General features: G+C 31.5%; 1 protein-coding gene across 2 annotated transcripts in view; it reads right to left on the reverse strand.

Moving 5' to 3' along the window:
• ODR4 (odr-4 GPCR localization factor homolog) overlaps positions 1 to 25,439 on the reverse strand; it is a 103,498-nt gene that overhangs the window by 72,769 nt on the left and 5,290 nt on the right. For both annotated transcript variants that reach the window (XM_051998771.1, XM_051998770.1), the window contains exons 3-12: positions 23,732 to 23,866; positions 22,164 to 22,259; positions 19,655 to 19,761; positions 14,502 to 14,538; positions 10,439 to 10,579; positions 9,655 to 9,750; positions 8,748 to 8,816; positions 6,193 to 6,321; positions 4,685 to 4,775; positions 527 to 709 (exon numbers count right to left, since the gene is read on the reverse strand). In XM_051998771.1, coding sequence (XP_051854731.1) covers positions 527 to 709; positions 4,685 to 4,775; positions 6,193 to 6,321; positions 8,748 to 8,816; positions 9,655 to 9,750; positions 10,439 to 10,579; positions 14,502 to 14,538; positions 19,655 to 19,761; positions 22,164 to 22,259; positions 23,732 to 23,866 — 1,084 coding nt within the window. The remainder of the gene's footprint in view (positions 1 to 526; positions 710 to 4,684; positions 4,776 to 6,192; positions 6,322 to 8,747; positions 8,817 to 9,654; positions 9,751 to 10,438; positions 10,580 to 14,501; positions 14,539 to 19,654; positions 19,762 to 22,163; positions 22,260 to 23,731; positions 23,867 to 25,439) is intronic.

A 25,439-nucleotide genomic window follows, 5' to 3' on the forward strand; every position in this document is an offset into this window, starting at 1 on the left:
TAGGTAACTAAAAAAAAGATTGACAGAATTAAGGTAAAAATAACAATCATATTATACACATAAAGTACAGAGGAAGAATAGACACAGAGGCATTAGAGGGAAGACCTACTCACATCGGGAATGGGTTCAATAGATAATACTACATATATATTAGCACCCTCCAAAATGTATAAAGAAATAAGGGGAGAGGGATGGGTGGATGGGGAAACAAAAAGTGAGGAAAGAAGACAAGGGAGGGATATATATATTTGTGTGTGTGTATGTGTGTGTGTGTGTGTATGTATTTTCTTGATCTGTTTATTTGTTGTTATATATTTTGAATCCTCCCTGATGTTCTGCTGGACACATGACAATGCTTTTTTTTGTTTTGCTTTATTTTGTTTTGTATTTCTTTTCTATTTTCCCTTTTATCTTACTTTTTTTCAATTTTTTTTAAAAAGGAAAAAAAAGCAAACTAGAGCCCAAGTTTAATTGTTTCCATAGATTCAATGATACCTCCTTATTTAAATCAAGATCTGATTTTTACCTGTGATATCCTCCGCAATTTCTAAGTCATCTACTCCAACTTGCTGATCCAACAATTCCAAAAAACGGTCCTGAATTTCCCTAGTCGACTCATCTCCAAATTTATAATCACACAACATTACACTAGAGCCAGGAATAGAGACAAATATTCGGTGTGGCAGAGCATGGAATTCTTTTTCAGAATCTAGAAAAAAACATAATTATTATCATGTAAACGATACTATTATTGACTATGAAAAAGATATTCTTGGCAATGGTGGCATTATTAAATCAAAACAATAAAAAATTAAAAAATACAGATGAAGATACCTTTCTATCCTCTTCAGCACTTGACCAATTTAATTAAAAAAAAAAAAACCACAGTGATTAAGCAATTACTATATGCGAGGTACTAGGAATAGAAAGACAAAAATAATGCAATTCTTGCCAAAAGGAGTTTACCTACTGGGAAAAAAAAATGCCCATAATATAGAATAAATACAAGATAATCTGGGGAATTTTTTAAGCTATTCAATTCAATTATTGAATTGAAATAAATTGAGATAGGAGAGAACACTAACAATTTTGGGGCATGTGGAAAAGCTTCCCTTAGATCATGGCATCTGAGCTAAACATTGAAGGAAACTAGCAATTCTAAGATTTCAGAGGTAACAAAGGCATTCTAGGCTTGTACAAAGACAGAAAGTCAGTAGTTAAGGATGATGTCAGGAAAACAACTAGTAGAATATTGGCAGGAGCACAGATTAATATGAAAGGGAATAATATCAAAAAAATCATGAAAAGTGACTAGAATCAACTCTTCAAGGATTTAAATATAAGGTTGATTCTGCCATATTATAAGCAAAAGGATACCACTAAAGGAAAATTTTCTATTAAAATAAATAGGATGATTAAAAACAAAAAGTAACAATAAAAATATTTTAAAAAACAATAGGGTTATGAAATCTAAAATTGTTTACCCTATTCTTCCACATAAATAATTTTATCCACAAGAGCAAATAAATATAAAAGAATAGCATATGGTTTAAACTCTAAAATTGTGCTTTTGGGGTAGTCAACTCTTTAAAAGGACTTATTTACAGAATGTTGCCTTTCAGTAATAGCAATTTTTGTGGATTTTATATTATTACTTTCCAAATCACAAAGGTGTATGGGGCGAGGGGGGGGGGGGGAGAAGGAGGTGGGGAGAAGATAGGTAAAAACATGGTTGTTAAGTACTTATAAAGAACAAAAATTGCATTTATTTGATAAGGACCCAACTAAAGACTTTAGATATAAGATGAAAAACAATGATAAATTCCTTAAGTTTCACAGGAAATATAAAAATTAGCATATTATTTCTAGATATAGCATATTATCTACCTTTCAAAAAAGGGAAATTAAATTCTTCTCTTTGACCAGCCTGCCTCCTAGTTGTAAAATCATTGTACTGCAGTTGGCCCTGTAACTTCTTAACTGCCTCATTTAATCATATAGATATAAACATATCTACTAACTATTATTATAATTAAGATAAAAATATCAATTGAAACTCATAATTTATACAAATGGAAGGAGCATTAGAATACAAAATAAAACAATATTTTGGCTACATTAATATAGTTATGTACTAGGGGGAAAAAAAACTTTAAAAATGTTTCCCTCTACTTTAAAGACTGACCAAGTGTTTGGTTTATTTCTGAAACACATTAACACATTGCTAACAGAAAATAATAGCACAGAACAAGGAAAACAAGAAGAAGAAAGGGAAAGAAAAGTACATTTCTAACTTTTTTTTCCCCAAAAGCTAAGTTAAATTTATTTGTTAAGAATACAGGTCTTAGATGCAACTAGGTGGCACAGTGGAAAGAGCACTAGCCTGAAGTCAGGAGGACCTCAGTTCAAATATGGCCTGAGACACCACTTTCTGGCTGTGTAACCCTGGGCAAGTCACTTTACCCCAATTGCCTCAGAAGGAAAAAAAGAATACTACTGATCTTCTAATTACTTTTCATCTGATGACAAAAATAGAGATTGTTAAATATATTTTTAAAGATAACAGCTTCTTTTTTAAGATACACTAAAAACTCAGAAAACACAGGGATGCCAATTCTGACATTCCAAAAACCATTCCTATATTTATTTTCATTTTCAAAGAAATATTTTAAAGTGAAGAACTCAAGTCAGCCTTCTAAAGACAGTCAAAAAAGAAAGAATCAAATAACTTAAAAAGAAAATGTCCCACATAAATCTCAAGTTTATTTCTCTTTTAAAAAAAATTGATGATTACACTGTTATACCAGAGCAACAAAATAAAAGTTAATTGTAAGCTACTGGTTTGGTTCTTGTTTTTACTATTAACTAAAGTGGTTCTATACAATTATATAAACCCTATCATCCACAATTTCAAAGAAATGCATCTGTTTATTTAAAAAACTGTAATGGAAAGTATGTTCTATACAAATCGCAAATACATGTAAGGGTGCTGTGATTTATATATATTTAATATTACCACTATACTATCAAATATCACTATCTATAAGATCTTTCTAATAGACAAAAAGATGCTTAAAAAAACCTTTCATATGAACCATTAGATCCAAATACTCTTTTCATGATTCCTTTCTCTGATTTCTAGATTTCCTCATAGGAATATACCTTTTTACTTATAATGCTACCAGTTTCTTTCCCAGACTTTGCTCTTATCAACAGAACCACAGGCCAGTCAGTTTTCATTTAATCAAGTATCAATATCCCTATGAGATCAAAATGGTTCCTTATATTAGGACCTCAGTGAGCTCCTCATCTGACACCTGAACTTTGAACATTTGTATGCATAAGACATTTGAGGCAAAGGATCTTCCACTGGCTCCTTTCCGAGATTTTGCCTCCTCACAAGAGTTTCTTGGCATCTCAGCTGCTATTCTTTCCTTCTTTGTGACTATTTTCTTTAGTACATTTCTTGAACCATCATCCATGTCTTACATACAAACCACAAATATCCTGGCAGTGTCCTGTGCCCATACTTTCTCTCCTTTCAGGTGTTCCTCTTAGTGATTTCATAAGCTTTCATGGCTTCAGTACCATTTATCTACAGATAACTCCCAGCCAGGGGCAGCCTAGTGGCAGTAGATAGAGTGCTTGGCTCAAAGTTAGGAAGACTCCTCTTAACTGAGTTCAAATCTCACCTCAGTGTTATCCTGGGTAAGTCACTTAACACTGTTTGCCTCAGTTCCTCACCTGTAAAATAAACTAAAAAAGGAAATGGCAAAGCCTTCAAATACTTTTGCCAAGAAAATCCCCAATGTGGTCACAAAAACTCAGACATGACTGAAACAACTAAACAACTTCTAAAAATGTACAGGAGGCCAAGTGGTAGTAAAAACGCAGGATTTAGGAAGATCTGCCTGAAGCGGAATCCCTCCTTCAACACCAGTTATGTGACCACAGACAAATCACTTATTCTCTTTAAGTTTCTATTTTATAATCTTTAAAACAAGAGGGTGAGATTATATGGCATCCAAAGTCCTTTCCAACTCTACACATAAGATTTTATGGTCTTTCCATTTCAAATTTTATACTTCTCAAATGAATGTTTGCCCACATTTTAACTTGTGGAATTCAGATCCATGTTTAAAACTAGTTACAGAGTAAATATTTTAATTCTCAATTACGAAATTGAATTGGTGGTGGTGCTCAATAGTGTCCAATTCTTCATGACTTCACATTCATGAGCTTTTCTTGACAAAGATAGTGGTTTGCCATTTCTTTCTCCAGTGGATTAAGGCAAACAGCCTAAAGTGACTTGCCCAGGATCATACAACCAGTAAGTATTTGAAGACAGATTTCAATTTAAGTATTCCTGACTCCAGATCTCTTTCTATCCACTAAGCCATATCATACCTCTAAATTTGAGATAGCTTAGCAACTTTCTAAATGGAAAATACAAAGGAGAAGTTTCTTCTGCATGTCATAGGAATTCACAAAAATATGGCTTTCCCAAGTCTTAGTATTGCTAGATTTTATTCATAAAGTGCTAACAAGACTTTATTGTAACTGATAATAGCTTATTCTGTCACAAAGCTCTAAGAATATATCCAATTATACCTTGATATACTACTCCTGCATCAAATAAAGAAAACATAAATTAAAATTTTAAAAATCTTTTATATATTCAAACCTTTTTTGCTTGGTATTTCATTCATAAGAAGATCTTCAAAAAGTACCTCACAACGATCAGACACTGTATTCAAGATATCTCTTTTTAATGCCTACAGACAAAACAACAACATAATTAGAAACTGACATGTTACTATATAGATCTTGCTATAAAATCCTGATACAATTTTGAAACAGAGCAAATTATGTTTACTTAAGTATACATGAAAACATAATTCTAAATCTAAAATGAATGACAAGTCCTTAAAGCAAGTAAATATTTCCTTTCCAAACTCACTTTTATTATTTTTCTCTTCAGCAATATTCATCAATATCATAAAGGTATTTTTCCTTTAATAGAATAAAGATAAATTTCAGCTCAGTTCTACCCAAATTAGTTATTTCCAAATTAATAAGTATAAATATATTGTGTAAATAATACTATTCAATGTCAATGCTCTGAACTGGTAAACTACATAATTATTCCAAAGTTTGTCATAATTCTCATAATTTCTGAATGACTTGGTACCCAACATGACAATTCAATCTTTTCTATTGGTCTCAGAAAAAGAACATTCAAAGAAGTAAAGGACCTGGGATTTATTTTAACATTATAATAATTCATCCATGTTAGGCTGATGATTCTAGGAAGTTGTGTAATCATCAAGTAAGGATAAATTCCTACCGCTTTCATATGTGAAAATGGAGAAATATAAAATAAAACAATATACACTACATCTTATTAATAAGAGAAATAATTTATATGAAAAATAGTATATGTTCAACAAATGAAAGATGCTTCCTAAACACAAAAATTAATTTCTTTGACAGTAATATTACTTTTGATAATTACCATACAGCTACAATTTAAGAGTTGTCATAATTTTTTAAGAATCAAAATTGAGTGACCCAAAAAACAATGAAAAGATGTACATCAGAAGAAAGAAGGGTGAAGCATATTATAAAGGATGACTTTTAAGCAAGAGGTAACACAAACCTCATTAAGAAAAAATTAAATTGACAAGGAGATAGATCTTTTATGCAGCAACAATCTGGGAAGGATAACCTGGTTGTACCATTATTTACGAGCTATTCAAAGAACTAGAAAAAATTTTTATATACAGTCCTGGGTAATTACCAAAAAAATAAAAGAGCAATATTACTGACATTGATGTAACCACAGATCCTTTGAAAATACCAAGGAATATCCACAAGGTATTTCAACTTAAAGAAAAAAGAGAATAAAGATCTGTGAACCCTAAGTTCTCAGATTTTATTCTGAACATCTGGATAAACTACATTTTCATTAGTACTGTGAGCTTAGTAATTTAAAAATAAGAATAATGCTCACATTTAGTTTTTTAAACATTTTCCTTGCAAGAATCCTAAAGAGAACCTTAATGGTATATACACTACATTGTTCTGCCAAATAGAGCCAAATGAATGATTCCAAGTTTCAAAAGGTTAAAATGTATGGAATAGCTGTAGTAAAATATTATCATGTCTGCAAGATAGTAGATATGTTCTGACCTGAACGGCATCTTTAACCTTGGGTTTGTTGCTGTGAATATAAGCTCTACATGTTACAGAACCTCTGAGGTTTACAGAACCACTGCAGACCTGGACTGTAGCTGTTGATCTGTGATTTGAATTGAGGAGCTGAAAGAGAAATATTGAATTTAGTCTAAATAGTGATTAAGTAATCTTCCCAACAGAAATTAAAAAGTGCCAAGTTAAACTACATTGGTATGAGCATGATTTACTTCCTACCCCAGTATTTGAAAATATCTTAACTTAATTATGAAATGGTCTTTACCCCATTTTCCTTTTTGTAGTTTAGTAGTTTTCCTAAGCATCTATATTGTTAATGAAATCAAATGCAATTTATTTTTCTTTTAAGAATATGAAAAGTAGTGTGGCATCAGAACCAGCAAAGCCTTGGTTTAAATCCTAGTTCTAACACATAATACTTATGTAACTCTGGTAAGTCACCTACTGTCAGTTTTCTTAAGTAAATAAAACTAAGTGGCAGAGAGAATGCCAACTAGCATCACTAAGGGAATTCCATCTTCTGAAAATGTTTTATTTCATTGAAATTACAAGTCCAGTCCCTATGTATCCTGAATGCAAATATTCATTCCAAAAAATAAATCTTGAATAGCAATTGCTTTTAAACTTTGTATTATAGAGGAATGAATGATGATGCCCTCAAAGAGCTTCCAAATCAACAGAAGAAAGAAGATGATAGATAAAGCATATGAGATATAATACATAATGCATGTGCTTCAGATAATAAGGTTCAGATAATATGAAGGTCACTTTTGCCTGGGTTGACCAAAAAAAAACCTAACTGGAATGAAGAAGATACTCAGAAAGATTTCAAGCCCACTTTATTAGGAGAATAATAATAGAGTGCAGATACAGAAAAATCAAGAGGAGCTAGTTTAAATGAGAATATGAATTTGATTTTTGAAGTACAAATTTGAAGTACTAGTAATGACAAGCAGATATAAATACCCAGTATGGATTTCAAAATGAGGCTTAAGGGAAAAATTTTTTAAAAAACCCAAAAAACTGGTAACCTATCACACAGAAATAATAATTGAAACCATAGAGTAGAGGTAATCACTAAGAAAGAGAATATAGCGAGTTCTCAGTAAAAAAAAAAAAAAAAAAAAAAAAAAAAAAAAAACAAATGCAAAAAACTTGCTGAAATGTCCATCTCTTGGGAAAGGGACAGAGATAAAAAGAAGGGTCACAGAAGAAGGAAGCAAAGGAAACAGAAGAAGCAGTTAGAGGGACAGGAAAGGTATCAGAAAAGTATAATGTTAAGGAATATAATTTCAGTAGAATGATGGGAATGGATACCTTATTTACAAGAGATGAAGGATGAAATTGGTGGAAAGATGGGAAGAGGGGAAACGAAGTCAGGGTATCAAAGAATACAGACTGCTTTTTGTAGGACTTTAATAATAGGGAAGATAGAACGGTAGCTTAAGTTACAGTCCTCTTTGGGGAAACTTGTTTCTATTTTTTTGATTAGGGCAGACAGACTGAATAGACAAGAAAGGGGAAGGATATGATAGAATCTTCAAGTGAAAGATTATCATGTATAAGGCAGTTCACCCTTGTTCTCCATTCTAGAAAATGCAACCCATGGATGAAAGTTAAGGCAAGAAAATTGTTAGAATAAGAGAAAAACTTCCTAAAACTTTGATGTAGTACTTGTGGAATAAAATATAAATAAAGTGGGGCAGCTAGTTGGTGTGGTGGATTGGTGCTCTATCCAATAGATCAAGTCAGGAGGACCTGAGTTCAAATCTGGGCTCAGATACTTAATGCATCCTAGCTGTGTGATCCTGGGCAAGTCAACCCCAAATGTCTTTGCAATCAATCAATAAAGTTCTTACTCTGGTATTTAAAAACCTGGAACAATCTGCTCCCAACCTAGATTTCCAGACCTATTTCATTATTTTCCTTCAGACCCTCCATGTTCCAGAAAAAAGGGAAGACTAACCATTCTCTAAATATGGCATTCTGTACCTTCCTATAATCTCTTCCTGTGGCAAAATAGGGTTCACTGGAGTTTATTGGAGGCAGATGAGATAATCATCTTCCCTTTATGTTCCCCACCATCTAACTTTAAATGCTTTATACATGGATAAGAGCTAGCCATACCAATCACATGAAGCTCACATATATTATCTGATCTTAAATGGGCCTTCAGTACTGTGCACCAATCCTTTTATTTTTCCCTGATAAAATTTCTCACAACTGAGTCTAAATTTTTCCTTCACACTGTACCATCTATCACTACTCTCTTTCAGCAACATATACTATAGAGAAAGTTAAGGCCAATCATTTATAAGCTCCTACTTCTCCCCAATTATAAACCTAACGTCCCTTGAACACCATGATCTCTCATTCTTTCTTCCTTTCCTCCAAGCTTTAGGGCTAAAGATATAGTCAGAAATGGTTTCAGAAAAATGATATATCTATGAATTACTTAAATTTCAATTTTGTTCTTGCCATTTTAATGACTTTCTGAAAAGATTTTAGATTAGTAGCATTTTCCCAATATTTACCAAATGTGTTAGAACTCTGACATCAAAAGTTTGACTAGTAGTTTGAGTATTTCCTCTGGAAGACTTTTTCTGAAAGAAAAAAAAATTAAAACACTAATTATGTAGGCAATAAATATTGCATTTAAATTCTTTAAAGAGGCAATTTAGGAACTATCATAAAGACATTTTTAGTGACAGAGAACAGATCTAATAAAAGTTCAAAAACTATAAATACTATAAGATTAATAAGAAAAATCTAAAGAAATTAAGGGAAAAATGCTATCTAGAAACAGTACAACTTTTTTTATCATACTGATCATCAAAAAAAACAATTTTGGGATGAAATTTTTGAAGTATAAATCAGCAAAACTTCTGAAAATTCAATCCTTCTCTGACCTTTTCTATTCCAATTAATTCACTAGAAACATGGTTTTGAGTCAGAATCATTCTGGATCTAATAACAGAATAAAGAAGATGTCAATTACTATGATGGTACTCAGAGCCACAGAACTATAAATATTAGGGTAGTTCCAGCAAGTTTTTCAAGATTCATTCATAGTCTAATTAATATATTTGGCCCTTAATTGCATTTTAAAGTACAAATTTTTAGAAATACTGGGACCAGGAGCAGGTAGGTGGCACAGTGGATAGAGCATTAGCCCTGAAGTCAGGAGGACCTGAGTCCAAATCTGGTTTCAAGACACTTAATACTTTCTATATGTATAATCCTGGGCAAGTCACTTAACTCCAATTGCTTCAGCAACAAAAAAAAAAAAAAAAAAAAAAAAAGAAGGAAAGGAAAGAAAGAAATACTGGGACTAAATGATAGACCAATTCTATGGTATTGTCAGAATATACATACATTTTATTTTCATCTTAAAGGAAATATTTTAAGTCACTTAATAGCTAAATAATTTCCTGAATTCACCTGTCCTTCCAGGAGTTCACAATCTTCCTCTTTAACTTGTCCATTGATCAAATACACACCACCTTCAATTTGCTTGGCCCAGCGTGAAAGTCCATTCTTAAAAGAAAAACATCTCATTAAGTCCATACTTACAAAGTTCTTTAAAAAACTAAAAGTATTGGCAACATTTACTATTAAGATAATATTCTTGCAATCATGTTAAAAAAAAAAAAAAACTTGAAATATATGCCTAATCTTCCATACATATTTTTTAACCCTCCTTTCCTGAGCATCTATATGTATATCTAAAATGTAAATAAATCTCTCTAAATATATGTAAAATAGAACAAAAGTTTAACTACAGCTACTACTCAATTGAAAAGTCTGAAAAAATAAAAAGAATATAAGATACTACAGAAAGAAACTATAATATGGAATGAAAGATATCAAATAGTTTCAGAGAGTTCTCTTGTTAATAGAAAGAACAAAAGGGAAAAGCAACAAAAGATATAGAGAAAAATAATACAAAGCAAAATAAGAAAACCTAAAATGAGGTCCAAGATAGAGAAAAACCAGGACAATTTTTTTTTTCCAATAAAAGTTTACACCAACCACTACTGTGTCCAAGAAACAAAACAACTATAAGTCACAGGTTGATTATGCACATCATCAAGGTACTTATAAACAACACAGAAAAAAAAGACAGCTGTAACAAATCACCATATAATGATGTCAAATAATAGAAAAGAAAGATAATAACTTAACAATTCTTTAATAATATTAAAAGCTTTATTATATCTAATACCTTTGTATTTTTCTCCAGCGAATAGCTGGCAGTTGTAGATGAAAGTGGGACATGAATGTTAACATGAATTGTGCAATCTAAAGAAAGCCATGAATTAGATAGTCCATTTTGATATTTCCAATCTGCAGGTTTTGCTGAACTCTAGAAGTAATGAAAGGAGAAACAAGAATGAAACTTAAAAACACATATAAAATGATGTACTTCAAACAAAAATATACTATGGATAAGGATAAGCAATTATGTTACGGGACTACAAGCTTTGAAACTTTGTGAGATTTCCTTAAATATGACATTTCTATTCTAGAATGAAAATACAAAGTAATTTCCTACTATGCAGAATTCTCCTAAGGTTCACTATTAGCTCTGAGAGGCCATGACCCCAGATTTTACAAAGCAGAGATGTTACCAGAACCAAAGCTTCTTCTATCATGTCAAAAGGAACTATGGCTTCATCTCTTATAAGAGTTCGACTGCTCCTCTAACACTTGCTCCTCTAACATTTGTATATGTTGAAATGTTGTACATGTTGAAATGTATTCTTTGCATGCCTATACTGTGTACAATGATTATATGTCTAACATGCCAAACAGCCCAGGGCTCTGAAATACTCTAATTAATGGCTCAACTTTATAAAAACAAGAGCCCAGGAATTCTTCCTCTTTTAAGTATCTCTGTCAGGGGTATTCCACAAATGTAAAAAGACTTCTTTAAAACAGAATACTGTATTCTTTAACACGTTAAAGAAATATCAGAATACTAAGATGTGGTGAGAGATGGATTTTACTTTTTGTCTACACCTATGTGAATCAGATACACATTTCCAATGCCATTCCACTAAAATAAACTATTGCAAGGAGCATTCTCATAAGTAGCTATTTAAAATATTTAAAGTCCTAAATAGGAAACAATTTAATTAATGATGTGCTTTAAAAATAAATTTTTTTTGATTTCTAAAAAATAAATAAAAATGATAATTCTGTGAATGTTTTTAAAAGTCCAAATGAAATTGCTTTGTAGAAGCATTATTATTCAAAATCATTTCATAAAGCAGCTCCAAACATTTACAAGAAATGTAATGAGAATTGCCATTTAGGTTTTTGTTTCTCGATCTTGATTGTGGAAAATATTTCTTTCAGTATATGTATCTGTACACAGGAATTAACATATATAGACTGATCCACATGGTGGACAGAAAGCAGCAAAGACAGTTTAAATATCCCTCTAACAATAATGTGTTATCTGATTTATCAGCAGGCCATATTTTCAACAGCAAAAAAAGAGAAATTTGATCTCTTTTAGTCTCTTTTAGCTCTGGATCCTATGATTCTTTTTCTTCATTGACCTGTAAGGCCGTATGGACAATTTCAGCAGATTGCCATTAAATGGAGATCTTTTTAACTTTCTGGTAGTTTAGATCTATGGCTTAATCTTTCTGACAGAAAAAATTACAAATGAGAGAGCATTTTTTCATAAGAAAATAAAACTATTACAAAAGTAAGCATAAAACTTCTTAATCTTAATGCCTTCCTCTTAAGACTACTCCCAATTTATTCCACATATAGCATGTCTATACATTGTTATTTGCACAGTATCTCCTGCATTAGAATGAACTTCTTAACAACAGGGACTTGTGTTTTGCCTTTGTATCTCCAATATTTTGCCCAATTCCTGGAACACCGTAGGCGATAAATTCTGAGTGACCAAAAAATATTGAACTTTTAAGGACATTAACTAGCAGTGTGTGACTTTGATTTCATTAGTCCTCAACTACTTCATCTATAAAATGAAGGAATTAGATCATGGGTAAGAGGTGAGACTACATGGGCAAATTACTACTGGTGTATTTTAAGTACATGAAAGAATGGATGTATACTTTTATGTGAACTCCATTTTTAAAGCTAAATGAGCACAATGCTTAACATATATATTAAGTGCTTAATGGATGCTTTTGATTGTCTGACTTAAAAAAGGCAAACTATATAAGCTTCCCGGGGTGCTCTGGCATGCTCTATTTAGTCAATAATCCTGTCATCTTACCTAACCCAAACCTTGCTCCTTTATTCTCCTCTTCCCTCCATCTCAATCTCCTTTTAAGTTACATACTTGTGCCTCTTCAGCATCAAACTGCCTTTTTCAAGGGAATGAGGTAGTTTACTAATTACACTGTTAAATGTATGACTGTAATTAACTGATTACACTGTCAATTCAAGACTCTCTACTCCAAGTGCTAAGCTATAAATGGGTATCATAATAAGAATTTTTTGGAGATAAAAGTATTATTCATTAATTTTTTATTATATTGGCTTGTATATTAAATTATACAATTTTAAAGAATTGGTACAAAGTCTCTTACACACAATTACAAAAATTATACCTACAGTATAAATTGCCTCTTCAAAAACAATAGTTTAAGAATATTAGAAAAAAGGTCAACCTCCAGCCAAGACATTAAATTCTTCTTCATCTAAAATTCTAGCATGGGATAGTAGAAAGGACTGTTTTGTTATCTATATAATAAAATGTTTGAATCAGATAATTTTAATGTAGCTTTAATAGCATCTAAATTACCAGAAACAAAAATGTAACTTTCAAAACTAATTAATGATTTGAAGCAATCATAATGGGATCAATGCTCTAAACAGTAGTATGCCACCTTATAAATTTTTACAGGTATTAAATAATACTAAATTAAATCTACTTCTTTTAATCAGAAACTTTCTGTGGATGTCCCTTCTTCCTCACTTCTTCTGGTTATGTTATACTGAAGTTGTATTAGAGACTGAAGCAAAGCCTACCATTTTTTCTAGTATTTAATTCATGATGTAACAGTATTCTGCAGCTTTCTGTACTGAAGACAGAAGCAGTGCCTATGTCTCTGCATATAGTCATCTCAAGATACAAACTGGTTTCAAAACCAAGTCTGAGCTCTTAGTGGCTGCTCTGCTTGCTTCCAAGGTCCTATTACTTTGTTTATCCTCGCCCTCCCCCCAAAAATAACTACAAAGTTACTACTTGACAATGCTCTACTCTCTGGTTTTTCCTGCACTTTTAGTCAGCTAATATCATATAAATGAAAACACAATGACACCTATTTTCTAAAATATTAATGTTATCTCAATTGAGTTCTCCTGAATTTAACTGGCTTCTTTTATTTAGTTTTAAAATTCAACAAGCATTTGGGCATCACATAAAATTTTTCAGGTTCTGTGGAGATGTTGATTATACAAAACAAAAATTAAATACTCTTTGCCCTCAAGGAATTTACATTCTATTAATAAGAAACATATACAAAGAAAATTCAAGGTAAAATGTGCATAAAATAATTTCTTGGGGTAGAGTAGCTAGGTGGCACAATGAATAGAGCACCAGCCCTGAAATCAAGATGACCTGAGTTCAAATCTAATCTCAGACACTTAACACTTTCTAGCTACATAACCCTAGGCAAGTCACTTAACCCAGATTGCCTCAGCATAAAATAATAATAATAATTTCCTGGGGAGAACTCTAGTGATCCTGAGGCTATTGGGACAATCAGGTTCTCTTTGAGAGTGAGAGGACAAACTTCAGCACATGAGCTCTGAGGGAAACTAAGGGTTCTCTTAAGTAGGTGGCAGCATTTGTGCTGCTACAGGGGATAACCTCCACAAAGGAAGGAAGGGACATAAAACACTATATATGTCAAACAGAAAGCCGGCCCCTTTCATTAGCATGAAGAGAAAGGAAATGAAAGTAACATACACTGACCTGGAAAGGTGGGGTAGAGACAACTTTGGAAGCAACACGGAGGGATTTACATTTTATACAGTCTTTAAATCTAACAGCTGTTGAAATCTTGGGAATTTTCCCCCTTCTCTTTTTGATTATCAAAAATGTATTTTAAATCCTTTTCTACAGATCTGAAATGCTTAATTATATTCAAGTGTTAAGCAGAATTCTAGCTAGCTTTTGCACATCAAAAGAAAGTACAAGCATGATGAAGTAAATACACTGAAACTAACTACAAAAGCAGAATTTTAAAAATGAAAATTGGTTTAAAGATAAATTGAAGAAAAATATCTCTTACCTTTGGGTCTCGGATATCATAAGTGCGACAAAGTATTCTTGAATAATTAAGGAAACATAAATGAAGTAATAAATGAAAGTAAATAAATGAAGTAAATATTTGACAGAATCAAACAAAAGAAAAAGAACAAGTACTAATATCTATTTTAAAATCAGATAATTCAACTATAAATGTAAGAAAATTAGCATCATCTTTAACATGAATGTAATAAAATAAATATTTCTATAACTTTCAATTCAAAATTTTCTATTCCTTTTATTTCCTTCTCTAAATACTGGGTAGCATGCTAAAGTAAAGAAATATCTTAAACCAGGGAGAATTAAAATAGAAAAATAAAACTATAAACCAATAACCCTAACAATTATTCAAAAATTAACCAAAATTAAAAAAAAATAATAATAGCAAAGAGAATAGAGAAAATATATACTATAAAGCAAGGAGCACTATAAATGGAGTGGATTTATACCAGGAATGTAGAATCAGTTCAAAATTAGAAAACTATAAAATAAACATACCTTGTTAATAAATAATAACAAAAATCATAATTAATAAATGCAGAAAAACTTTTGACAAGGTACAACACCCATTACTATTAAAAAAAAAAACACACAAGATAATAGAAAACAAGAATAGACCTTTCTTTAATATGACAAGTGGTATATTTAAAACCAAGAGAAAAAAATTATACACAATGAGGATAGACCATAATAAGATCCAATAAGATCAAAGGTAAAGATCAGTGATAAAAATGTTTGCATCACCACAACAATTTGATAGTGTTAGAAAGGCCAGCTACAATAATAAAAGAAATTGAAAGTTCAAATAAGCATAGGCAATATACAAAATCAACACTTTATACAGAAAACATTTCATTTACAGAACCCTAGAAAGTGAGCAGAAACACTAACTTAATGAATTCTTTAACCACTACACACCTGTCAGATTGGCTAGAATGACAGGGAAAGATAATGCGCAATGTTGTAGGGGATGTGGGAAAACAGGGACACTGATACATTGTTGGTGGAATTGTGAATACATGCAGCCAATCTGGAGAGCAATTTGGAACTATGCTCAAAAGGTTACCAAACTGTGCATATCCTTTGATCCAGCAGTGTTATTACTGGGCTTATAGCCCAGAGATTTTAAATAAAGAAATAATATTTATCAAGAATAACAAAAGCTCAAAGAATAACATGGGAATCGATGGAAAAACATGTGAAAAAAAGTAGTCTAGCTTTACCAGAAGTCAACCCATATTATAAAGTGGCAATCATCAAAACAATTTTGTACTGGCTTAGAAACAGAGAGATGAATCAGTGGAAGAGATTAAGTGCAAATTACATTATATTAAATGTACCACAGTAACCTAATATGTGATTAAACCCAAAAATCCAAGCTTTTGGAACAAAAACACATTATCTAACAAAAACTGAAGGAAGAGCTGGAAAACTTTATGGTAGAAAGTAGGAATAGACCAACATTTCATACTGTCCACCAAGATTAAGATCAAAATGAGTACATGATTGAGAGATATATATAGATACAGATAAATATATAGATATAAAAAAGGTGATATAAAGAGTGATACCATAAACAAATTAAATGGAGATGGAATAGTTTGTCAGATTTATGGGTAAGGGAAGAATTTAGGACGAAAGAATATAGAGAGAGCATTACAAAATATAAAATAGATCATTTTGTTTATAAAAAATTTAAAGGTTTTGCACAAACAAAATCAATGAAACCAAAATGATAAGGAAAGCAAAAACGGGAGGGGAGGGGGGATTTGCAACAAATTTATCTTTGATAAAATCTTATTTCTCAAATATATAGGGAACTGAGTCAAATTTATAAAAATACAAGTCATTCACCAATTGATAAACAGTCAAAAGACATGAACAGGCAGTTTTCAGAGAAAGAAATCAAAGCTATCTAAAATCATATCAAAAATACTCTTAATGATTCAGGCTAATTTCAATAGACTTGTGATGGAAAGTGCTATCTACATCCAGAAGAGTTCTGTGAGGACTGAAAGTGTATCACAACATAGTATTTTCATCTTTTTTTCCTGTTGTTTGCTTGCTTTTTTTAATTTCTCATTTTTTCCCTTTTTGATCTTTCATGTGCATCAAGATAAATGTGGAAATATGCATAGAAGAATTGCACCTGTTTAATATATATTGGATTACTTGCTGTTTCAGAGAAGGGATGAAGGGAAGGGAGGGAGAAAAATTTGGAATGCAGGATTTTTCAAGGGTGAATTTGAAAGCTAACTTGCATATATTTTTAAAATAAAAAGCTATTATTTAAAAAAGAAAGAAAAAATGCTTTAAATCATTATTGATCAGAAAAATGCAAATTAAAATACTTCTGAGGTATCATTTCACATTTATAAGAAGTGGCTAATATGACAAAAAGGAAAATGTTGGCTATTAAAGAAAACATGGGAAAATGGTACATCAATGCACTATAGGTGTAGTTGTGCACTGATCCAACCCAAAGGGCAATAAAATTGTGCATATCCTTTGAGCAAGCAATACCACTGGTAGGTCTACATCCCAAAGATATCCAAAAACAGCAGGTGGGAGCGGGGGGGGATAGGGAAGAGAAAGAGGATCTATTTTATACAAAAATATTAACAGCAGCTTTTTTTTGGTGGTGGCTAAGAATTAAATAATGAAGGGATGCCCATTAATTTGGGAATGGCTAAACAAGTTATGCTATATGACTGTAATGCAATATTATTCTACTATAAAAAATGAAAAGCAGGATTTCAGAAAAACCTGGAAAAACTTATAAGAATTTATGCATAGTAAAATGAACAAAACCAGGAGAATGTTCTACATGTTAATACCAGTAATTTTCAAAGAAGAATTGTAAATGATTTAGCTATTCTCAGTAATACAATGATCCAAAATAATCCCAACGGATTAATAATGAAACATACTATCTGCCTCCAGGGAAAAAACTAATATTAACTGAATACTGACTGAAACATACTATTTTCACTTTCTTTCATCTTTTTTACTTTTATTCAAGTCTTCTTGTACAAAATTAGTAATATGTAAAGATTTTACATAAATTCACATGTAATATCATATCTGATTGCTTACTAGGTAAGAGAGGGAGAAGAGGAAGGAGGTCTAGAATTTAGAACTCAAAACTTTTAAGTAAAAATGTTTAAATTTTTTAAAAAATCACTTATCATTAAAGGAATTCAAAGCTTCTGTACCAAATCCATCAGGCTGGCAAAGTTGATAAAGAAAATGACAAATGTTGGAGCATCAATAAAACAGACACAGTAATGCATTAGTGGTGCTGTGAATTGGTCTAACTGGGGCATACACTTTGAGGGAGTAATATAATTACATAGCCAATTCCCCCCCAAATAATAGGAGTATTAAAAGCAAAAAGATTTTTTTAAAAAGAAAAAAAAAGGTTCACATGTACATAAATAATCATAGAAGCTCTGTTTGAAGAGACAGAAACAGAAGCCAAGGGAGTGAACATGAATTGAAACTGGCTGAACAAATTATATTAATATTATGGGCCTGCTTTAAGAAATAACAATGAAATTGGTTTCAAAAAAAATACTTGAAAGACTTGTATAAACCGTTTCAGAATGAAGCAAAGAAGTATAACAATAATCTTGTAAGGACAAACAACTTTGAAAAAATTAAAAATTCTGATCCACATCATGATGCACTATAATTCCAGATAAGCATGCTACCTGTTTTCTGTCAAAGAGGTGCTAGACTAAGATGAAGAATGGATAAAGACAAGGCAGATTTGTGGAAGTTTTTTGATTATACACATTTGTTACAGGAGTTCTGTTTTTCTTTTGTCTCCTACATCAAACTGTGAGCTCCTTTAGAGCAGGGATGGTTTTTTGCATTTCATTGTCCCCATGCATCACATATAATAATGTTTAATAAATCCTTGCTGCTTGACTTGAATTATCAATAGCAGTGGGAGATGATAGCAGGGCAAGAAAAATGCTTTTTTTTTTAAAGAAAATATTTTTTTAAAAACCACTAAAAAGCATGAATATAGGAATATATGAACACCTACTCTATTTGAAAGGTGTTCCAGAGTCACAAACGAATTTCAAAATTTATCTGGAGGCAGGAGATGTCAGAGCAGATAGCACACTCAGCCAGGAGGTAAGACTGAGTTCAAATCCAGCCCCTGATACTTACTAGCTATATGACTTTGGGCAAATAAACTGTTTGCCTCAGGGATTGACGCAACAGGAAAATAAAGAAAATTTTGGTACTATCTCCTTGAGCTGTTGTGAGGATCAAATGAAATATCTATAAAGTGCTCTCCTTTTCCCTTATTTTTTCCTCTTTTCCTTCCTTTCTGTATATGATGACAAAGAATATCAGAGGTAGAAGGGACCTCCCATATTATATGTACCCTTGAATTCTTGAGAGAATAAATTAAAAATGAGGCAGGGACTGTTCCGTTTCTTGTCAGTATAATTTCAGTGCCAAACACCACATTTTGAATAAAACTTGTAATTAATAAATGTTTTGAAGAATGTAATTGTTTTCATCAGTGACCCATAGCATGGATTAGAACAATGGGTCCCTCTTGATGCTAGGAATTTGTAAACTCTTTTGTCTATGTAAGAGAAGATAAACTCGTAGCCAAATACTTTCTCTTTTGTTTTTAATTAACCAGAAAAAAATATAGTGCTTTAAGAATTGCAAAATGTTTTATAATGATATTTTCATTTTATCCTTAAAACAGAGGCTAAATGATTTACTGAGGATCACTCAGCTACTAATGTATATGAGACAGGATTTGAATTCAAGATCTCTTGACTCCATATCTAGTATTCTATTTACTTTAGCCACCTAAGAATTAGATTGTATTAAGAAAGAAGAAACAATTTCCCCTATCAATGTCAGATTTATAGATTTCTCAATTTTCCATTGATGAGACGGGCATTTATAAATTAGAATGCATATGTGTATTCTATACACATTATTACAAAAATTATATTACAAAATTATATATAGTATATGCAATTTTATAAATCATGACATGAACTAAATTTATGAAGAAATATGCAAGAATATAATTCCAGTGTAATATGTAAGCTGTAAGAATATAATTTATTAGCAAATACCCAATGTAAAAGATACTTTTTTGTAGATGAGCAGACATGAAGTGTGACCCGGTCTGAGATGTCATCTTCTGTGAGATTCCATAGTCTCTTTTTAGTTATAGATTTTTCCACAGCAAACATGAGCTAAGGAAGAAATAACAAATGATTTCTTTTTTCCATCTCTAAGTAAACCATTGCATGTTGATGCCAAAATGAAATAAGGATTTCAACTACCATCTACTTTGGACTCCATTCTTAGGGACAAAAATAACTGATTAAAAGCATTCAAATGATAATTAATTGAATAAATGCTGTTCAAATTAAATTTATTATTTTTATCTAAAACAGGTTAAACATTAATTAATTTTGGGCAACCAGAATTCGAATGAAAAGATAAAAAACTGTTAGTTCAAATGAATAAAAAATTAGTTTCAACTTCAATTTTTTTCAAAAGCACTTCATTAAAATCCCATTGTAAAACCAAAACTCTAAAACTTCTTATACAGGTTATATTTAAAGAGATAGTGTCTAACTCTATATCACCTGTGTCAACAACTGATTAAAATGACTGAGGAAACAAAGATTTTAACTTTCCAAGCATATCAATTTATTAGGCAATGCATACCAATTACTTCAATCAGGACAGGGCCTCCTTTGCTTGGCAATGGACCCTAAATCAGGGGGAAACACATTTTTATGCATTAAAAATAATTAATTGTATGTAAGCCAGGATATGAGATTACATAATCTAATTTCCAACTGGAGGAAATATTAGGGATTTCTGAATTGGGAAGAGGAGAATAAATAAATGTTTAATTCTCTCAAATCAGAAAAAGAGGTGTTGTCACTCCCTTCTAAATATCTGTATTCAATCAAAAGAAAAAGAAAACAGTAACTTATTGACCAGGTTGAGACCAATTTTTAGATAAGACATATGGGTTAGCATATAAATTATATTATACATTGATGTATAATTACAAAACTCCTTTCATCAATATTTAGTTCTGACTGGGTTTCTGGTTAGCATAACCCAGATCCTATTTAAAGGTCTCTAAGCAATGAGCAGAGGTAGTTTAGCTTCCCAGCCACACAAGGTTATTAGGTTAAAATAATGTAATAGAGTTTTCTCACAACTCCCAAAACTGAATAAAGTTTTCTTACAAGACAGAAATTGGACTAGACCCATATCTAAATAGAAAGAAAACTGAACTAGACGCAGAATTGAGTCACAGGATAGAATCAGTGTGGTTCAATCAATTCTATCTGCTTATCTTCTTATCTAATATTTATAGGAACCCCTAGGAATCAATGTTCTGGGAAGTCTAGCACATGTGTACTGCTAAATGATATTTGGTAATTCAAAGAGAAAATCCCTTAACTTGGAATTGAAGGCCCTCTACAAATTGAAATGAATCTACCTTTCCCTCTCTTTTTTGTGTTCCTCTACTTCATTCACTCTAGGTACTAGCCAAAGTGACTTATAAGTCACTCTCCAACCTCAGCTTTCCAGTTTTCAAATGCGGGTCCCTGTCAAGCATTTCTCTCATGCCTAGAATGATTCCTTCTGTACTTGCAGTCTGACCTTATTTCAAAGTTCAGTATGGTACCTGTCACGGCCTCAGTAAAGTCTTCCCTTAACTTCTCAACTATTATTAGTGGACTCTCCTATCTTTTTTTAACTTAATTGCATATATGCTGATCACCACCATACATAGAGGATAAGCACCCTGAAAGCAAGGACTATTTTGGTTTTATATCCCCATAGTCTGACAAAAGAATCCCGCACATAATAGGCAGTTATTTAAATTCAACCTCATGAAGTTGAAAACTGGTATTGTGTTTTACTTATTAATTATTGATTAAGAATATAGTACCTAATCACTGATAGCACTACTTAGAAATTAGTTTTATTGAAAGGACAGTTTGACTACTTAGTATTAGAGTTAACAAGAAGTTTGACTTCTTTATGAGAGTTTATTTTGTCCATTTCTCTGGGTTTCAGCCCAGATTCATTGATTTAAACATGCTCCTAAAATGTTCTGTCTTGGCTACAAGCCTATCACCGAATCACTCTAGTGTATGTGGTCACTGATACAGGACTTTCTACATTTTACAGAAGATGTTGACGAATTTTGTGTTCCCTCTTATCATGGACCTAGAAACAACCTTTTGTAAGCAAGGCAGTATAATTATGCCAAAAAGCCCACCCTACACTTTTATCTACTGTTTAAAAGCCTGCTCTGTATGTTCTAATGCAAAATTGGCCACTGAGAGCTTTTAGGAATCTTATTTATTAGCAAGTGCTAGTTTGTTAACAAATGATCATGCTCAGAACTTTGAGCTTCAGTTTCTTTTCAATACAGATTTTTATTGCAACAATCTGCAACTAGATTTGAAAATATAAATGTTTAAATATAACCCAACTCCATAAAATTTTGTGAGCATTATTTAAATAATACAACCAATAATCTTCAGATAAAATTATATCTAATTAAAACAATACACATTCAAATCATACTGAGAAATATTTAAATGCTGGTACCTACCCTGCGAAGGGCTGTCTGAACATCTTTCCCAAGATCTGGAGTAGTAATAATAAATATTCCAAGAACCAATAAACCTCCTGGTAGCATTCTAGATACCTTGGTTAAAAAAAATCAGTTAAAATATCAATTAGCATAATGACTTTTTTTAGTTATAGTCAGCTTTCCTTCTTATTTGGTATAGTGTTCATTCTTCCATCCATTAAATAATAACTATTTATTGAGCAGCTACTATTTTATTTTATTTTATTATTTTTTTTTTAAATAACTTTTTATTGACAGAACCCATGTCAGGGTAATTTTTTACAACATTATCCCTTGCACTCACTTCTGTTCCAATTTTTCCTCTCCCTCCTTCCACCTCCTCCCTCAGATGGCAAGCAGTCCTATACATGTTAAATAGATCGCAGTATATCCTAGATACAATATATGTGTGCAGAACCGAACAGTTCTCTTGTTGCATAGGGATAATTGGATTCAAAAGGAAGAAATAACCCGGGAAGAAAAACAAAAATGCAAGCAGTTTATATTCATTTCTCTGTGTTCTTTCTTTGGGTGTAGCAAGTAGCTACTATTTTAAAGCATTGTCCAAAATGTTACAGAAAACTGATACTGGTATCAAGAAATTTAGATTAGCCACGTGTGCTGAAGCCACTGAGTTTACTGTCCTCTAAGTATTCTATTTGTGATATTCATGACAGAGGACCTCTTGTAATTGAAACCACCTTAGAATGAACTATTTTGAAACAAAACAAATATATACATTAAGTATACACAACAAATTTTGCTTTACACTAAGAAATAATGTAATGAACATTTACAAATTTTCCACATTAAATTTCAATGCATCTTAAGCACTTCCAAATTTTGCTAGCATTGCTAATTACAAATCCATACTAACACATGCCTTTTGCAAATATAATCTGATTATTCCATTTGGATTTGGAATATAGTATACAGCTTTTATAGAGCAAATTTACCATCTTAACTAAATTTTTCTTATGCCAGTGTTCCTATATCCTCCACAAAAATTCTACTCTCATTTCTTATCATGGCATACAGATGACCCTGGATTCGAGAAGACTATGACAATGAAATGGCAGCTCTAGTAGTCTAACTTTAATGGAAAGGCTTCAAGTACCATTCCACCAAAATTTTTATTTACTTTCTAAAGTACAGCCTAAATAAATGTGAAGAGACTCTTCACCAGTAAGCTGGTCATCAGGTGATGATTATTTATCCATGTTAGGGTAAGTTTGTACAGACTAAGCACACTACAGCTGGGCAAAGAAAATATTTTAAAAACAGTTCATGGGGGAAAAATGAAGCTGGACTAAGAATAAAGTAGATGCAAATAATAAACATGCAAATAAATCAGAATAAAAAATATTATCATTAATTATATGTGCTGAAAGTTGGTAACAAATACAAAATTTCACCTCAGCTTTGTCATTAATCAAAAGAAAATGTTTGTTTTGTATTTATATTCTATGACTGCATATATAGAATATAAACATATGTGTGTGTGTGTGTATTATATAATATTGATGTATATTATAAAATAGCACAACCTGATTGGCATGTGCTGTAATCCATTCTTCATCTAAGTCATCCAAATGTGATTGAGAAGATCTTGTATCTTCATTCTGCTCTTCTCTCGGTGGTGTTCTAGTGGCAAGAACTACATAATCCCTTTGTGAGGAACACTTAAAAAATAAAACACAAATGCTAATTATTTCTACTTTCTTAAATTTAATGCATACTTTTCTAAAACAAACTACATTATAAAAGCTAATGGTTTAAATACAATCCTCTTTACTTTTTTTTGTCTGTTGAAATGTTTGTGCTGGTTTGCTTGATCACTTAATAAAAAATATTACAAAAATAAAATGAAAACTATCAGTGATATATAATTAAAGAATACAGATATGGCACATATAAAGAAAACAATATGAATGTACCAACTAATTGATTTATTCATTTTGTAACTAAACTTATGGTGAAACAAATTTCTAATTTTTCAAATTAGTTACCACATACAATGATATATTTTTAATGCCTCAGCCTCATAACACTTTTTGACTATAGTAAAGAAAAAAGAATACTCAATAAAGGAATGGCTGAACAAATTATGGTATGTGAATATAATGTAAATTAATGAAAAACAAATGACAAAAAGGATGGTTTCAAAGAAACCCAGGAAGTCTTGTATGACGGTCATCTATAAATATGTGATCCAATGATCATGATGCTATAAACCAACGATGATGAGACAAGTAACACAAAGAAAACAACAGCAAATTTAGAAAGCAACATAAAAGCAGGGTGGAACTCCATGTACTGTGCCAAACATGATATATTATTTTTTCAAAAACTCAAATTAAACAAATACATTCACAGTGTTTTGTAGAAATTTTTTTCTATTTTTTCCAACTTTGTCAGTTCATAATAATAAAAATGAATTTTAAAAGCTTCAGTCTATAAGGTTTTCTGCTACTAGACTTACATACTGATATCTAGAAAGGGGACTCAGAAATCATCTAATCCAACTTGAATGCCCTGGACTGCTTATTGGAGATCTTATCACCAAGTCTTGGGGAAAAGTCCAATGAGGGGAAATCTGCTATGTCCCATTTTTGGACAGCTGTAATTGTTAAAGTATTTTTCAAAGCTTTCCTGCTTGCTATAGTTTCTTAATCACAAACATATTTTTTGAGAGACTTAGCCTACAAAATCCTAAATATATATGATCATGATAATATTATAATCAAATATCAATGGTATATAGTAATATTTGAAAAATGCATTGATAATTTAAACCTATTTAATCCAAAAAATTCTATAAAGAAAAAATCTTAAACTACCCTCAAAAAACTTCTTCCTAGATCTAATGGAAAAATCTGAATTTGAATTGTCTCAATCAGAGGATAAGAAGGAAAAACTGTTTAATGTTAAAACTGATTAACTGCTAAAGTATACAAATTCTTGGACCAACAGGTATAGAAGAATAAAGTCTTGGTTGAGGGACCTTTTTTCATTGGTACACAATGGCTCCTTATCACTTTGGGGAAAAAAAAAATTAATCCTGAGTTAAGGAATTTCAGGTCAGGTAAATCTCAACAAGGAAAGGTATAATAGTGAAAAATGTTGGACCCAAACAAAACATCTTAAGAAGAAAACAGTAAGACAACTCAGAGTCAGAAGAAAGAGACAGAGTATTCAGCTAGACTCTTTGCCTTTGTCAAGATTTGCAAGAGAGAAAGGAAAAATTTGAAAAGA

Source organism: Antechinus flavipes, chromosome 4, assembly GCF_016432865.1.
Source record: "Antechinus flavipes isolate AdamAnt ecotype Samford, QLD, Australia chromosome 4, AdamAnt_v2, whole genome shotgun sequence".
NCBI classification, from domain to species: Eukaryota; Metazoa; Chordata; class Mammalia; order Dasyuromorphia; family Dasyuridae; genus Antechinus; species Antechinus flavipes.